The sequence below is a fragment of the Sylvia atricapilla genome, chromosome W, assembly GCF_009819655.1.
Source record: "Sylvia atricapilla isolate bSylAtr1 chromosome W, bSylAtr1.pri, whole genome shotgun sequence".
Taxonomy (NCBI): Eukaryota; Metazoa; Chordata; class Aves; order Passeriformes; family Sylviidae; genus Sylvia; species Sylvia atricapilla.
This window is the reverse complement of record NC_089173.1, coordinates 185,952-203,139: the sequence shown is the minus strand read 5'-3', so window position 1 is coordinate 203,139 and position 17,188 is coordinate 185,952. Positions and strand designations below refer to the sequence as shown.

The 17,188-nt window shown below is 40.4% G+C and overlaps 1 protein-coding gene across 1 annotated transcript in view; it reads right to left on the bottom strand.

Annotated features, from left to right (window-relative positions):
• The window catches only part of LOC136373339 (spindlin-Z-like), a 145,535-nt gene that overhangs the window by 37,891 nt on the left and 90,456 nt on the right, over window positions 1–17,188 (bottom strand). The window contains exon 2 of the mRNA XM_066338246.1: window positions 10,919–11,144. Within this exon, the coding sequence (XP_066194343.1) occupies window positions 10,919–10,970 (52 nt within the window). The 5' untranslated portion in view covers window positions 10,971–11,144. The remainder of the gene's footprint in view (window positions 1–10,918; window positions 11,145–17,188) is intronic.

Genomic DNA, 17,188 nt, shown 5'->3' with positions numbered 1-17,188 from the left:
ACACAGATTCAAACATTCAATTCCCTCAACTGCTCCTTCCACCAAAAGGCAATCAAGCTCCTCTTCAGTTAACTCCACAGACGCTTTCTTCAGTTACCTTCCAACTATCTGATGGCTCAACCTTTTGTCTTGGTAATGCTGCACAAGGATTGCGTGCTGCACAACAATCTCAGCTTTTTACCCCTCAACTAGAAGGGAGAGAAATGTCAAAAAGAGAAATATCCCTCAAGGATGAAAGGATCACATCTCAAGAAGATGGGAACAAACAACTAATAAAGGCAGACTCCGGAATAGGAGGAGCAGTGTCACAATTGAAATCACAACAATTAATTCCTTTTTCTGAAAATTCACAGCTGTCTGATGCACAGATATCCAGTGCAACAGATTGGACTGAGACAAAGAAAGAAGTATTAAAAGAACTTAGTTCAGCAGGCAGAAGAAGTTTAATATTGCCAGTGGCATACGATGCACAAGGGCAGAATGCAAGATGGGAGAGATTGGATCATGATATGGTCAAAGACTTGATAAAAGCCATCCGTGATAATGGATTGGGATCCCCATACTTCAAGCAGCTTTTGAAGGCAACATTTAATACATATGACTTAACACCTTTTGATCTCAGATCCATTGCTTCGATGATTTTTACAGATTCGCAAATCCTTATCTGGGAAGCAAAATGGAGAAAAGCTCTTGAAGACCTCAGGAGAAGATATCAAAGAGGACCAAATGCAGGTATCACTGTGGCAGAAATGGCAGGTGATCCACCAAATGATGAGCCACGTCGTCAAGCAAGAGATTTACCACGAGAAGTTTTAACAGATATAAAAGAAGCAGCAAAAAAAAGCAATCCTGCAAATTTCACCAGCAGGAGTTCCAGAAAGTATTTATACAGAAATAAAGCAAAGCACATCAGACTCTTTCTCCTCATTCTTTGATTGTCTCACACAAGCAATAGATAGGCAAGTCAATGATGAGGGAGTGAAGCCACATCTGCTTAGAAGTCTTGCATTTGCAAATGCCAACACAGAGTGCAAACGTATCATCAGTGCGATGCCAGGTCAACCTTCTGTAGCAGAAATGTTAGAAGCATGCAGCAAAGTAGGAACACCGCAGCATGTGGCATCCATTCAAGCAGACATCTTGGGAGAACGTCTAGGGAAACTCATTGAAGCCCAGACTGAAAAGTTCCAAGAGGCTTTTGCAACTCTTCAACTCAGACACTAAAATCCCTTTTGGAGAAACAGAAAAGGGGGGAGACAGATGCAACACCACACATGCGCTTGAATAAAGCCTTGTATGTGTTGAACTTTCTAAATGGCTCTTTCACGGAGCCCACTCCACCAATTATCAGACATTTCTTGGACAGTACAAAAGCGAAACTGAAGGAGAATCCTTTAGTTTTGGTCAGAAACCCAGATACAGGACAGGTCGAAGGACCATTCAAATTAGTAACTTGGGGCAAGGGTTATGCTTGTGTCTCCACAGGAGCCGGACCAAGATGGGTGGCAGCAAAGAACGTGAAGCCCTACCGAGTCCAAGTGCAAGCAGACGCAGACCCCAAGATTGGAAACAGGAACGCAGGCACACAAACGTGAGCGGATGTCAAGACAGCGGACGTCCCCTTGTTCTACGTGCAAAAGAGACTTTGGGATTTGGGTTTTCTTTGGGACTTGGGTGGTGGTGCATTTCAATGGTTCCCAAGGGAAAGACGCCTTTGGTGACACACGTGTGCCTCATTCTCTCAGTGATTGCTTTGAGCAATGCGGCAGTTTGGCCCATGGCTCAGCCAAAGGAAAATGTTTGGGAAACTCTGGCCAATGCATCAGGGTTGGACACCATTTGTTTAACTGACTCAAGACCAGGAAAACCTTTTTCAACATGTTTAGTGGGATTGCCAGCAACAAATGGCCGACTCCAGAAAACATCCCTCCAGTGATCTTAAAGGTCATTTCAAATCCAGTGGACAAATGGGATGTTTGGACGAGTTTCCTTCCTGTGGCTCCTTTTGAACCACAGGAATTGGAAATTCTTGGATCGGTCAGAATAAAGTTTTGTGTAAAGTTTAATTATCTTGGAGTGGCAGGAAATAAAACAATAGACGTCACTCCCAATCATGTAATTTATAGAAATGCATCATCTTGGTGTAACTACACTAAGATGGTGAGCAGACCATCCAACCATGTTCCAGTGCAATTGCCAAGAGGAATCTTTTTTATCTGTGGGGACAGAGTTTGGCCCACAGTCCCTGTAAATGTCAAAGACGGTCCATGCAGCATTGGAAGACTCTCATTGTTAACACCTAACATAACATTGTTGAGAGAGCAAGAACATAAAGAGAAAAGATCCATCCAACAATATGATCCAAAATGTGATGATAATGTTCACACATGGACCAAGGCGCAAAGGATTGCGGTTGCAATTTTTTCACTGCAGGCAGCATCAGGAGTAGCCTTGACAGAATTGGACCACATGGCTTGCTGGCTGAGCAAACATGCCCGAGCCGTTTCTCTTACACTGAGTGATATGTTAATGGACATTGACAGTGTAAGACGAGCAACTGTCCAAAACAGGGCAGCAATTGATTATCTTTTGCTGTCACATGGACATGGGTGTGAAGAGCTTGAAGGAATGTGTTGCATGAACTTGTCAGATCATTCCAGATCAATTCATGAAAACCTCAAGCAATTGCGAGAAAGTGTAAACAAACGTGGAGAAGTAACTGGGTCATGGCTGGATGGCATTTTCAATTTTTTTGACCTTTCACCACTGTGGAAGGAAATTTTAAAAACAGGTTTATGCATCCTGTTGGGGTTTGTAATTCTTCTCATGATCATACCATGTCTGTTTCAGTGCATGCGGCGGCTCATGGACAAAGCTGCCAAAGAGGTCTTTTTGGTTCAAACAGGAGGGGGAGATGTTGGAGTCCAGGACATCCCCTTGGATGGCCTGGGACCTGAGGAAAGGAGTTTGAGCCCTGGACAGGGGGGTGTGGAGACGGTCGAGGGGGCTCGGAGACCTTGGCACAGAGCCCAGGAAGACACCGGGTTTGATTTTAATCCATGGGAAAAGCTTTCAACATTGCAGAAGTAATTACAAACCTCCAGGATGTGAAAATTGTAGTTTAGCACAGTAGATGATGTAGAATTTAATAGTTTTAGAATTTTTAGAATAGAAGTAAATGGGGACAAGATGGTGGAATTTGGGTGGTACCTTATGTACTTCTCCTTCTTCCTCGTCCTCCATTTTTGGGGGCGGTGATGGCACAAAGTAGTTAGGGTGGATTGGACCGAAGTAGAATGACACTTCTGGTGTGGGCACTGGGCATTGGCACAAAATAGTAAATAACTAGTACGTAATTATCTGTATAAATGTTAGGGGACATCCCATCTGTGGGGCAGTCGCCTCGTGTCCCAGCTGCTGTTCAGACCTCGGCTGGGAGCAGAGAAAATTTTGAGATATCAAATAATAAACAACACGAGAAACCTGAAAACAAACCTTGAGGACTCTGCTTTTTTACACGGACGCGACTCGGGGCTTTTTAGAGGGCCAAGGACTTTAAACCACCTAAAGCTCGGGTGAGGAAAACCCCCCGAAACCCTGTCTCCCTGCACTGTCAGTGGGAAGGAGGGAGGAGTTGGGGGAAAAAAGGTTTTTTTAGGGCTTATTTTACTTCTCATTATCCTCCTCTGACTTTGTTAGAAATAAATTCACTTTGTACTTCTAAGTTGAGCCTGTTTTGCCCTTGGAGCGTTTTCTTGTGGTCCTTATCTCAACTCATGAACCCTTCATTAATTTTTTTTCTTTCCTCTGCCCAGCTGTAGCAGGGGAGGGTGAGTGAGTGGCCTTTGTGGGTGCTTGGTGTTTGGCCAGTGTCAAACCATGACAAGTGGTAAAGCTCATTAGAACAAATTCACAATAGAAATGCCTTTCTGTTTTTGTTTTTCCTACAGGAATAGGAATGCTAAACTTCTGATGTTTTAGGATATCTTTCATCCTGTATATTTTACTTTTTTCACCTGGGTATTAATGGGAGAAATAAACTGTCACAGCATAAGGTAGACATAAACCTTATCTTACACTAAGGCAACAAATCAGCTGTGCAAAATACTTTTAAATTCCAAACAGCTTGTACAGTTTCTTTACAAAAATTTTTATTCGTAAATACATGATGTTGTAAGTATTACTTTGTCTTAATGACTTAAAACTTTTGAAAGCAAATAAAAATATTTTAATACATTAATGTTTAACATATAATAAAATCATATAATTATTTGGGTTGGAAGGAACCTTTAAGATCATCTAGTTCCAACCCCCCTGCCATGGGCAGAGACACCTTCACATCCAACCTCACCTTGAACACTTCCAGGGATGGGGCATCCACAACTTCTCTGGGCAACCTGCTCTGGTGTCTCATCATCCTCACAGTAAAGAATTTCTTCCTAATTTCCAATCTAAACATACCTTCTTTCAGTTTAAAGCCATTACCCCTTGTCCTATCACTCCATGCCCTTGTGAAAAGACCCTCTCCGTCTTGCTTGTAGGTCCCCTTTAGGTACTGGAAGGCTGCTATAAGGTCTCCCTGAAGCCTTCTCCTTGTTAAACAACCCCAACTCTCTCAGCCTGCCATCCTAGGAGAGGTGTTCCATCCCTCTGATCACCTTTGTGACCCTTCTCTGGACTCGCTCTAGTTGATCCATGTCCTTCTTATGTTCAGGGTCCAAGATCTGAAAGTAGTACTCCAGGTAGGGTCTCACCAGAATGGAGTAGAGGGGGATAATCACCTCCCTCAACTTACTGACTGCACTTCTTTTGATCTCAGGATACAATTGGCTTTCTGGGCTGCAAGCACACACTGATGGCTCGTGTCAAGCTCCTTATCCATTAACACCTCCATGCCCTTCTCCTCAGGGCTGATCTAAATCCATTTTCCATATAGCAAGTATTTGTGCTTGGGATTGCCCTGGCCCAGGTGCAGGATCTTGCACTTGGCCTTGTTGAACTTCATGAGGTTTGCAGAGACCCACCTCTCAAACCTGTCAAGGTCCTTCTGGATAGCATCCCTTCATTCCAGTGTGTCAACCATACCACACCACACAGCTTGATGTTGTTGGTAAACTTGCTGAGGGTACACTCAATCCCATTGTCACTGAAAAAGATGGTAAACAGTGCCCTTCCCAATACTGACCCCTGAAGAACATCACTTGTCATTAATCTCCACTTGGACATTGAGCTGTTGACCACAAGTCTGAGAGCGACCATGCAGTCAATTTCTTATCCACTGACTGGTCCACCCATCAAATCCATGTCTCTCCAGTTTAGACTAGGATGTCAAATGCTTTGCACAAGTCCAGGTAGGTGATGTCAGTCGCTCTTCCCTCATCCACCACCTCTGTAATTGTCATCGAAGGCCACCAAATACATCAGGCACAATTAGCTGATGATGTTGATAGTCACCTTTAGCAGAGAATGCCAAACATAAAAAGCAAAGCAGAAACTTTGCTTACACAAATCATCCTGAAATGTCTAGTACCACCTAAATGGCTTTTGACAGAAGCATAATTGGCATTAGTCATTCACTGTCAAGTGTCTAATTCAAAGGAAGACATTTAAAATTTGCCAACAATTTCAAGAGCAGTTGTGATGGTTTGACCTTGGCTGAATGTCAGGTGCCCACCAAAGCCACTTTCTCACTTCCTTCCTCAGTTTGACAGGGGGGAGAAAATACAATGAAAGGTTCATTAATTGAGATAAGGTCAGGGAGAGATTATTCACAGATTGCCATCACAGGCAAAAAATACTCAACTTGTGCATATTAATTGAATTTATTACAAATCAAATCAGAGAAAGATAAAGAGAAGTAAAACCAAATCTTAAAAACATTTTCCCCCCACTCCTCCCTCCTTCCCAGGCTTTACATTATTTCTGATTCTCTACTTCCTTCCCCCCAGTGGTGCAGGGAGACAGGGAATGGGGGTTAGGGTCAGTTCATCACACGTTGTTTCTGCTGCTGCTTCCCCCTCAGGGAGAGGAGTCCTTCCCGGTCTTCAGTATAGGGTCCCTCCCACAGGAGCCAGTCTTCCACAAACTTCTCCAACATGAGTCCCTCTCACAGGTTGCAGTTCTTCATGAACTGCTCCAGCATGGGTCCCTTCCATGGGGTGCAGTCCTTCAGGAACAGGTTGCTCCAGCACAGGCTTTCCACAGGTTCACAGCCTTCTTTCAGGCATCTGCCTGCTCCGTAGTGGGTCTCCTCTGTGGGCTGCAGGTGGGTCTCTGCAGCCCCTGGGACCTCCATGGGCTGCAAGGTGACAGTCTGACATCACTATGGTCTTCACCATAGCATGCAGAGGAATCTCAGCTCTGGCACCTGGAGCACATCCTCCCCCTCCTTCTGCATTGACCTTGATGTCTGCGGAGTTGTTCCTCTCTTCTCTGGCCACAATTACTTCTGTGCAATAACTTTTTTTCCCTTCTTAAATATATTACTCCAGATGTGTTGCTTCCATTGCTGATTGTCTCAACATAGGCCAGTGGTGGGTCTGTCTTGGAGCCGCTTGGCATTGGCTCTGCCAGACATAAGGTGAAGCTTCCAGCAGCATCTCACAGAAGTCACCCCTTTAGCTCCCTGCTACCAAAATCTTGCCACGCAAACCCAGTACAGCAGTACATTCAGATAAATATTTAAAGTGAAAAATTGATGTATCAAGTATTTTGGGGTCAAGCTTGGTTTGGTCTCAAGCAATAATGTGACTTCAAAGATGTTAACAGTAATTAGAAAACAATAATGGAGAGTTATCAGATTCTGTATACCATGAATGTAATTGAATGTATTTAAGTTCATATCCTTTACCTTGTCCTGACTATGGAATGAAAAGTGCTACTGTCTCCACTTGCACATTTCATGAAATTACATGTTTTAGACATCATTAAAAATAAACAGTGTTGGTATAATTTGCCATGAATGTAAAACTGGAAGTTAATACTAAATATCAGAAAAAAAAAAAAAAAAACACCAAAAAACAAACACACAAAGTGATTGGATTTGTTTTATGCTTCTTTATAATAAGCATCAAAGAGTCAAACTTGGATAGATCTGAGGAAGAAGAAAATATATATGGCTCAGTCTCTCATGACTAAAAATCTAAATATTTTCAATAATAAAAGTCAAGAACAAAAGAATTAAGCATCTAATTGCCAGTTGACCTTTGCTTTTTGAGCCTGGATTAATTCTACCTAATGTATCCTTAAAATACTGTTAAATTCAATAGCAAAACTAGGAGCCATGTTTCTGAATGCTTCTATCTTACTCACAAAGAAATAAAAAGGGTAAGAACATAGAAATAAAACAAACATTCTTTGACTGTAGAGGAAGTACACACATTTCAACTGGAGCAGGTAGGAGGAGAGAAAAGGAAGAGGGATGGGAGAAAGCTACTAGCAATGTTTTTAATTGCCATCATATCAGATGGTACTCTCCATTCAGTCTATCAAAATTAGATGGACTCTTCAAAACACACCACAGCTACTTATTTCTCAGAATATCCCATCTGTATGACAGGCAGAAAAAGCTGGACATTTTAAAATTATATTTCAGTATCTGCTGTGGAAACACCATACAATCACATGAGAATTAATCTTCATTTGATGTCTTTCAGAATTACTTTGAGCAATCTGAAAATTTCAGAGATGTTTATTCACACCTAATATTGCCTGCCCAATGTCAACTCTAAGAATTTGGGAAACCGGACCAGGAGAAGAATGGTAAAATGAATTCCTGACTCTCAAAAGATTTTATTGTATCTTAAAGTAGTCAAATCTGAGAGTGGGATCTCTTAATAATTCCCAAGGAAAGTACTAGTAACAGCTAGAAAGGACTGTAAAGGACTATGTACTACATTTGTACAGCATAAAACAATTGATCACTAGACTCAGAAAGTTGAAATATAAATGTAAACACAAGGTGTCATGGTTTAGGAATGGTATTCCCCAATTTAGTGTTCCCACCAAAAACACCCCAGACCACGTGCTACTGGCTCACTTCCCTCCCCTCCATGGTGGGATGGAGAGGAGAATGGGAGGCAAAAAAGAGTAAAGATTATGGCTTGAGATAAGAACAATTTACTGTAAACAGGAATAAAATAAGAAAAACTAACAGCAATAACGATACTTATAACCAGGACACCAGGGTAATCACAACTTACCTCACAGACAATTAAACTGGACTATGTTAATAAAAAAAAAAAATCAGGATTCACCTATATTGAGGAGAAACATGCTCTAATTAGAAGCACAAGCACAATGCCAAGCACTAAGGAGCTGATTGATCTACCAAAACTATATCCTGGGAGGCTGCTCTATATTTTAACAAAATTACTGAGACTGCAGACACATGCTCTACTGCTGTGAAAAAATAAGAAACAAGTTTGGCTTTCCTTTGTTTCTCCATTTTGGGTGTTATCCTTTATTTCTCAAGATGGAACTATTAATTCTGTTTCCCAGTAGAGGTAAACTTCAAAAACCTGGATAATTCAGTAAAATATATTTTTCTCTTCTTTTAAACCTACTTTACAGCAAATAAAAGCTTTTTGTTTTGATAAGATCTGATTAGTGAGAGATGCCTCTGAACGAGTAGCAAATGAGACCATATGCAATAAGGATTTTATTTTACAATAAATGTGAAGTAGAGAGATAGAAAACAATAGAAAAGAGTAAAGGGTGTAGAGAGAGAAAGATCAAGCAGAAGACAGTCACCACCTATGAATACAGCAGGATCCCACTGGTCCTTCTTCACCCTGGGCTTCTCAGTGGTAGGGGTCCTGAAGTCATTCTTCTGAGGGTACCACCTTTACACAGTCCAAATTCCAAGTATCACAGAGTGGTCACAGATGCTGTTCCTATAACTTGGGGTGATATGTGTATGAGCAGTTGGTCCCTTTTCCACAATGGGAATTATTGTACAGATGCATTAACCAGGATGTGCTAACCAGATCTTGCCTCACCAGGCCTGGAATTAGTGCCTTCCTGTTGCAAATTCCTCTCCTGTGCTTTTCTCAAGTTCCCGCTGTGGTGGTTTATCTTATGGCAAGTTCCTTCTGTGGCCTTGCATCATGCTTTAGGAATGGTGCTCCCCAATTCAGTACCCGCACTGACTCTCCAAACCACACACTGTTGCCTCTTTCTCCCTTGTTTTCACCTCCTTCTCCCCACTATGGATGGGTTGAGAGGAGAGTTGGAGGCACAAAAGGCAAAGATCAGGGGTTGAGATAAGAACAATTTACTGGAAACAGCAATAAGATAAGAAAATGACAGTAACAGCAACAATATTAATAACAGGGTGTACAAGAAAAGAAATTATTCACATGGAAAAACTCCACAATAACATACAATACCAGAAGGCTCCCTCTGCCATATTTTCTCTTCCAGAAGGAGCCCCTTCTCCTTGTAAAAGAGCCCTTTCCCCTGCCCCCAGCAATGGCATGAGGTGATATAGAATAACCTCCAGACCCCAGTCATGCCCCCTCCTGGCTACTGAAAAAAATAATCTCTGTCCTGGCTGGAACCAGGACACCTTGACAGTGTTTGAGAAAGGCAACTGTGCTCTTTGCACCTTTGTAGGCAGACAGGCAGGACAGAAGAAAACAAGCTTTTGAAAAAAGCCATCACTTCTAAGTCTGTATTACTGATTTGGATTTCTAATTCCAGCTTCTTGTCACTTGACATAGTTGTGCTTTTGATAGCTTTTTTCTCCCAGTTGTTTTTTAAAAAAAATATTTTATTAAAATGCAACAAACTCACTATAATTTTAATTTATATCACATTGCAAGGTCTTTCAGCAAGAAAAGAGAAAGAGAGCCCCTGCCTCGTGCTGCCTCACCGGAATCAGCATTTCAGCAGCATTGGAGACACTCTCCATGAGTTTCAAGCCACTGAGGTGAGGGTTGGGTCTGCAACTGCCAGGAAGTTTCTTCCAATGTTTCGGCAGCATTGGAGCCTTTTGGACAAAAATAGTTCTTTCCAGGTTTTCTTTTTTCCTGCTCCTGTTGTTTTTTGGGGGTGGGGAGGGAGTTCTGGAACTGCAGAGGCTTGGTTGCTGTGTTGTTTTCCTTTGTTCTCTCTCTTGGCTGCATGGTCTGGAAAAGAGGGCTTCTCCACCATCTTCTCTTTGTCCTCTAGGCCACTAGGCTGTCCAGGTGGTGGCCATATTGTTTTCTTTGTTCTTGGGGAGAGGGCCATGTAACTCAGCACCATTGTATCTAGTGGTTATTTCTGTTTTCTTGGTTATTGCTGTTTTTCTTTTAGTGAACTGTTATTTCTTCACTTATCTCTTCGTATTTATCTCTCCTTATTGTTGAAAGGGGAATGGTTAAACTAAGGGGAGATAACATTTCAAAGTCTGCACCCCATAAAATTGTCTTAAAGTAAGATGGGTTGGTTTTGCAGTCTTCTAAAAATGACTACCTGGTACACTTTCCTAATCTACACCTGAAGTTAGGAAACATGCAGCAAATAATTCCATCACCATCTATGTTTATCTTTCTCTTGCAGCATGAAAAAGAGAGAAGGCCTTTACACTGTGTAAGCACCGTTCAGCAGTAAAATCAGTGTGTTATCAATACTGTTTTCAGCACAAATCCAAAACATATCACCATGCCAGCTACTACAAAGAAATTTAACTCAATCCCAGCCAAACCCAGTACAACTTCATAAATGTAATTCTGTACATCTTAAATTTATGTATATCCTTTCAACTCCAAAGTGCCGATAATTCTTATCTTAAAAAAAAACCCCAACGGCCATCAACCCTCTGAATCAATACCAAACAGTAACAGTTTCATAAAACCATGAGTACATAAGAAAAATCTATAAGGACACTTTTTTACCCACTGAAAAGCAACCCTCAAATTCGGTAACACCTCACCTGAATCAGCTCTGGACCGCTGAGCTGGTGATTTTCCAAATGGGGTCTTCATTCATCTGTGTTTAAGTGAGCAGCAAAGCTGCTAGACTAGGGTGAAAATCCAGTTCTTCCCAACTCCCCAAATATCTTCTTATTCTCGTAATACAACAGCTACTTATTAATATAACATCCAATCATCAATTTGTTCTTCCTCAAGTATAGGAGAAGCTCTTTCAGTTATATCACTCTGAAAAACAAATCAGAAAATATAGTCTGATTTGAGACTTGGTTAAAATAAACAATGAAGTGAAACAAAAGATTTTTTTCTTTCATGTTCAATGAGAAGTCTTTTCATATTCTGTTATTCTGGATGCATTCAGTAAACAGAGGATGGTTAGGCAAGAAGACAGCCAAATATTAAGGCTCATACTGTTCCTCATATTCTCAATGCAAGTTCTGTATCAGATCAGTCATCCACAGGAACTCATTGAAAAAAAACTAATTAAAAAAACCCTAAACCCCACCAGTTAGTATAGGAAAGAATGACTAGTACTTTAAAAAACTCTGCTTGAAAGCAGAACAAACTATACTACATTCACCCGACAAAGCAAAATCCAACTACTTCCATTTGTTAGAAAACAAAACAAAATGCTTCACATTCACATATCAGAATTCCTTCTCTACAGATAGATTTAAAAATGTAGAAAAAAATCTTAACATGTAAAAGATAAAACCCCCCACAGATTCTACTGCAATATGCAAACTACAAATTTGTGAAGTCATTAGTTTATAGAAGATTTGCAAAAGTCATTGCTAATTCACTACACTTAAATTCTGATTCCTGAAATATTTAGTAATCACATTTTTCTAGATTAGGGAGATTTGGGAGGGCAATGCTTTTAAGTGTTTTCCAAGATTTAAATTACAGACACTTGTTACCATCTAAAATTTTGAAGCATTACAGATCAATTATTTCAGACTAATGTTTCTGGACAGCAAAAAATTCTCCTAAATAATTAATCCATTTATTTCAATGTTGCACGCAGCTAAAACAACAGGTCAGCTCATCCTTTTAGCCTGGTTTCCTTAAGAAATGTGATTGCTGTAATCATATCCTCTACAATTTGACAATCATCAGTGGCCTTCTCGCTTTCACTTTTTTTCTTCCCAAGAGCAGCTTTGGAACCTGCTGTTAATTTTGACAAAAGGGTAAAAAGCAGAGGAATGTCTCTAACCCAGCAGTGGAAAAAGGTGTACCTTATGTTCATGCCTTACTGAATAACTGAATATACAAGCATATGCTTTGAGGTATAGTACAAGTGCTCTGCTGAAACTTGCATTTCCATCTACTAACACTGCCACTTCTTCCATGAATCACATTTGCTAACTACTAGGAATATTAGATCAATGCAGAGGAATATTCCTAGAAATAAAGAGTAGTAGATGTTGGGATGCAAAATCCCTCTGGGCATCATCCACACAGGCCTAGGAGTGTCCAGAAATGTGAGGATTGAATTAGGACCTTCAGAGAAACTAAGATACATAAATCCACACAGACATGAGGTAGAAATGTAGTCTTAGTTTTAAATAAGTAGAGTGCCTTAAACAAATAAGAGCCTGTATTAGTTAGTAAGAGAAGCCCTAAAGTATAGTTTAAAGTTCAAGTGGCATTGCCTTTTGCAAAGACAGCTAAGTTTTAGACATTAAAACAACGTAACCTTGCTAAACATTCCTAGATAGAACAGATAAAGCTATATGCGTAGAATTTGTGCAAGAAATTGCAAATATTGTTGCACATCAATCTTAGCTTAGGATAGGCCCAGCAAGGATGTAGAATATTCGTGTTTTAACCTGATTGGCCAAAAATAGAATAAAATCCACTACTTTGAGAATGCTACAAGGCTCATGAAAAACACTGATCAAATGCTGCTGTTGTTGCTGCTACAGCGGCTGCTACTAGTAGAGAGACAAATAAAATTAAATACTAGTTTCTTGTATTTCTAGTTTAAACAAATATTTGGCATTTTGTAGTTTTTGGAAAGATCTGCGCTATATTTGGAAGAACTAACTTTTTAGACATTCAGTCTGGAAGCAATAAGAATTTGTGAAAATAAATTTAAATATCCATTTAGAGAAACTTAGCTTTTCCATATTTCATCTCTTTCTGAAATCTAGCCATTATGTACACAGTAATGGTGTACAGTACCAGAAGAACAATAGTCAAGGTTTAAAACACATTTGAAGAAAAAATAGGAAGCAATTAGCTTGCAAATTATTTGTTTAGAGGTGTACAGAAACAAGAAGTACTGTCATACAAACCATGTATGGGTGTGTTTATACATATTTAAAACATATAAATATATTTTATATTTCTATATAAAATAAAATTGCTAATTAAATTAATTCTAAAATGCTATATTGATGTAATCGTAGATTATTTAATTGAAGATTGAAATAATCTGAAATGTGCACAAACCATCCCTTGTTGGGTGGCTATACAAGTGGCTGTGGTAAACAGTGGAACTATAAATGCTGTACTATTACTGTTAAAAGGAAAAAAAAGAAGTGCTACCTAAAGTTCACCTGATTTTCTTTCCCTTTTTAATATCAGAATATCTAGAAAAACAATTCACTATATACAGATTTTTCAGTAAAAGCTAGCATAATAAAATGCATTCTAATACCATCACCACAGTCAATACACCTTAAAAAGTGAAGTAAAACTGATCAAATTATATTTGGATAAATGCTGACTTTTATCTTCAGTACATGCATATACTCAATGAATTCTACAATCAGATTACAATATTTTATAATGATCCTGGAACTGAATGAAAATGTTTTTGATCTTTTTGTAAACTTTTCTCTTTAAACTTTGCTTCAACATCAAATGCAAGAGAAAGCATGTTGCAGTTTATTTTTAATAACAATTTTAGCATAAGCAAATGGATAAATTAGATGAGGATTTTACCATACTATAGAGCAGATAAAAGTTTTCTAAGAAGGTCTAGAGGAAAGAACTCCCTATTACACCATAAACCTATAAAAGTCAATGTAATTTAGCAGTTCTAAAAAATTTAAAAAAACACATTGGAAGAAGAGTTAATAGCAATATTCAGTTGAGCAATAATCCCAATATTTCCTACCCCTTAGGTAAAACTCAAAATGTTCAGAACTATGTAGGTAGCTTTACAAAGGATTTCAATCTTTCAGAAGCCTTCTGAGCCAATAGTTTGAACAAGTTTTGTCTAAACCACTTTTCAGCACATCTTTAGCTTAGTGACACTGAAGTTAGGCATAGTATTTCAGGTGAAACATGAGGTTCATGAAATTGAAGCATTTGTGCAGTTGTATGAGAACAGAAACACTGCATTTAAAGTTCATTAAAAAAAAAAGGACAGAGACAGAAATCCTGAAAGTACCATTTCTGATGTTTCTTGTCATACTTGTTATTTTCCTTGAATTAGCAAGATACAGTTGTTAGTAAGACAAACAGTATAGTTTGTTCTCTCTTTCCTCTGGATTTTACTCATGATGTACATTCTTAAAGCACTCTGTCTCTCTCACTTAATTCAATTTAGCATTTAAGGGGTCTTATTTTTGCAATAGATATTTTGAAATAATCACGGAGTGCATACTTAACTCAGCATTAAAGGCAGCAGTAAGAACTTCATTAGAGTTAATATTATAAAATAATATTTTAATGAACTTGCTCAGTATTTTAAGTTTTAGGGATTCGATGACCATACTCCAAACTTCTGAAGAATATAATCTCATAACACTAATTTTCAGAACTCCCATACTACATTTGAAAATTATAATGAAAACACCAGTAGAGAGCATGAAAGCATAGGATTTTCACCCTCCCCAAGTAACAAAGCAGCTATTCCTGTTTCAAAAAATTTATTGTATTTCAGGGACAAAACCCCATATTTCCTTTGAAAGCTCCTATAATAGTTTTTAGCTTAATCTGTACCACCCTTATGCTTACACAGATGGTTACTGTGAGACATGCAAGGCATGCAAGTTAAACATTCTTGTCTGCATAACAGCACCCATCTGTCAATAGACAAACAAAAAAAAAGCCAAGTGGGATTTTTCCACCTTCTGTGGAAAAAACTCCCACAAACAGTGTGCAGCATTGTGCGGGAGTTTGCATGGCAGATCATGAGGCTCTGCAGCTGGAGTAGTTAGCTGAGTTGATGGCCATCGCCCTCACAAAGGGAGCTCAGATATGGCTTCCACTTGGACAGAAGCTGTTACCTCTGTACACACCGGAAAGGATGTGGCAACCCAGATGGACTGTCCACAAAAACACAAAGCCATACAGGTCTTAGGCTGCAAGGAGTGCCAGTCTGGCACTGCTCTCAGAGGGCAACAGAGAAAACAGCTGTGTGAGGTGCAATCAGGTGAACAATCTGCTCAGCCCAGTGGCAGAGCTGAGAGAAGTAGAAAGACTAAGAACTATCAGGGACTCTGAGGAGATTGACCGCTAGAACCGCACTCTACCATGACTTACACAAATGACCCACCATCTACTTCACAAGAAGCAATAGATCTACTACCCTCTCCCCACCAGTAAGAAGGAGGGGACTGTAAAGATGGAGGGGTGTAGAAATGGGTTTCTACTCAGGCTGGCAGGCAAATCCCCTCCCAACCTATTTCACCTTCCCAGGTGCCCTTATACAATAGTTATGAACCCTGGAATATGAGGACCAGGGAAATGAGAATGTGGATGAAAATCCATCCAGGCTGGAGGGGTTGCCTAGGGCAGGGCAGCCTACCCACTGCATCATGACCTCCTCAGTTAAGAAAAAAAGAAAGGTTGTAGTAGCAAAGAATAGTAGTCATTGGTAACTCTCTTGAAAGGAACAAAGGGCCCAGTATGCTGACTGAACCCAACCCATAGGGAAGTATGCTGCCTTCCTGGGGCCTGGGTAAGGGACACCACCAAGAAACTTCCCAGCCTGGTATGTCACACTGACTATTACCTGCTACTGCTTTTTCAGTTGGGCAGTGACAAAGTCCCAGCAAGAAGGCTGCAAACAATCAAGATGGACCTCAGGGCCTTGGGACAACTGGTTGAAGGATCTGGAACACAAGTTGTGTTCTCTTCTGTTCTGCCAGTTCCCTGCAGGGAATGATGGGGGTATAAACAGGAAAATCATGCAGATGAATACCTGGCTTTGAGACTGGTGTTGCCATTAGAATTTTTGGGGTTTTGATCATGGGTAAGTTTATGTGACACTGAGCCTGCTGGCAACAGATGGGGTCCGTCCATCTCAAAAGGGGAGAAAAAGGATTTTAGCTCAGGAGTTAGCAGGGCTCATTGAGACAGCTTTGCCACCACATACCCAAAAGCTCTCCTACTTCCCTTCAGTTGGGGGTGCAAACCTGCCCTCAGCAAAGCACCCTGCTGCTTTTGCAAATGGTAGATTGAGTCATTAACCTTTACCATTTCAGTCTCTCACATGACGGCAGTTATAGAGTTGAGTGCTTATTGTAAGTGTACTGGGTTTTTATGGCCAGGTCTTGGTAGCTCCTGGCAGGGATCTACAAACCCATGGAGGGAGAAGCCCACGCTGATGGAGGTTTCCTGGTAAGACTTGTGACCCTGTGGGGGAACCACACTGAAGAAGCTGTGCCTGAATGACTGCACCCCGTGGAAGAGTGACCCACATTGCAGCAATTTGGGGAGGACTGTTGCCTGTAGGATGGACTCACACTGGGGAAGTTCATGGAGAATTGTTTCCTGTAGGAGAGACCCCACATTGGAGCAAGACAAGGACTCCTCTCCTGGAGCAGCAGCAGAAACAACTTATGATGAACTGAGTATAATCCTCATTCCCTGTCTCCCTGCACAGCTTGGGGAGAGGAGCTAGAACTTGGGAAGCAGGGAGGGGTGTGGGGAAGGTATTTTTAAGCTCTTATTTTATTTCTCTTACTCTGATTTTGTTAGTAATAAATTAAATCAGTACCTCAAATTTGAGTCTGTTTCGCCCATGACAGTATTTGGTGAGTGATCTCTCCCAGACCTTTTCTCAACCCATGAATCCTTTTGTTATATTTTGTGTCTCCTGTCCAATTACAGAGGGGAGTGATAGAGTGGCATTGGTGGATGTCTGGCATCCAGCCAGGGTCAATCCATTACACTAAGAATCAGGGAGAAGGCTAACAAGGAAGATATCCCAGCGGGACTTATAGACTACCCAACTAGGATGAAGAGGCAGATGAAATATTCTATAAGCAGCTGGGGGAAATCTTGTGATTGCTGGACCTTATTCTCATGAG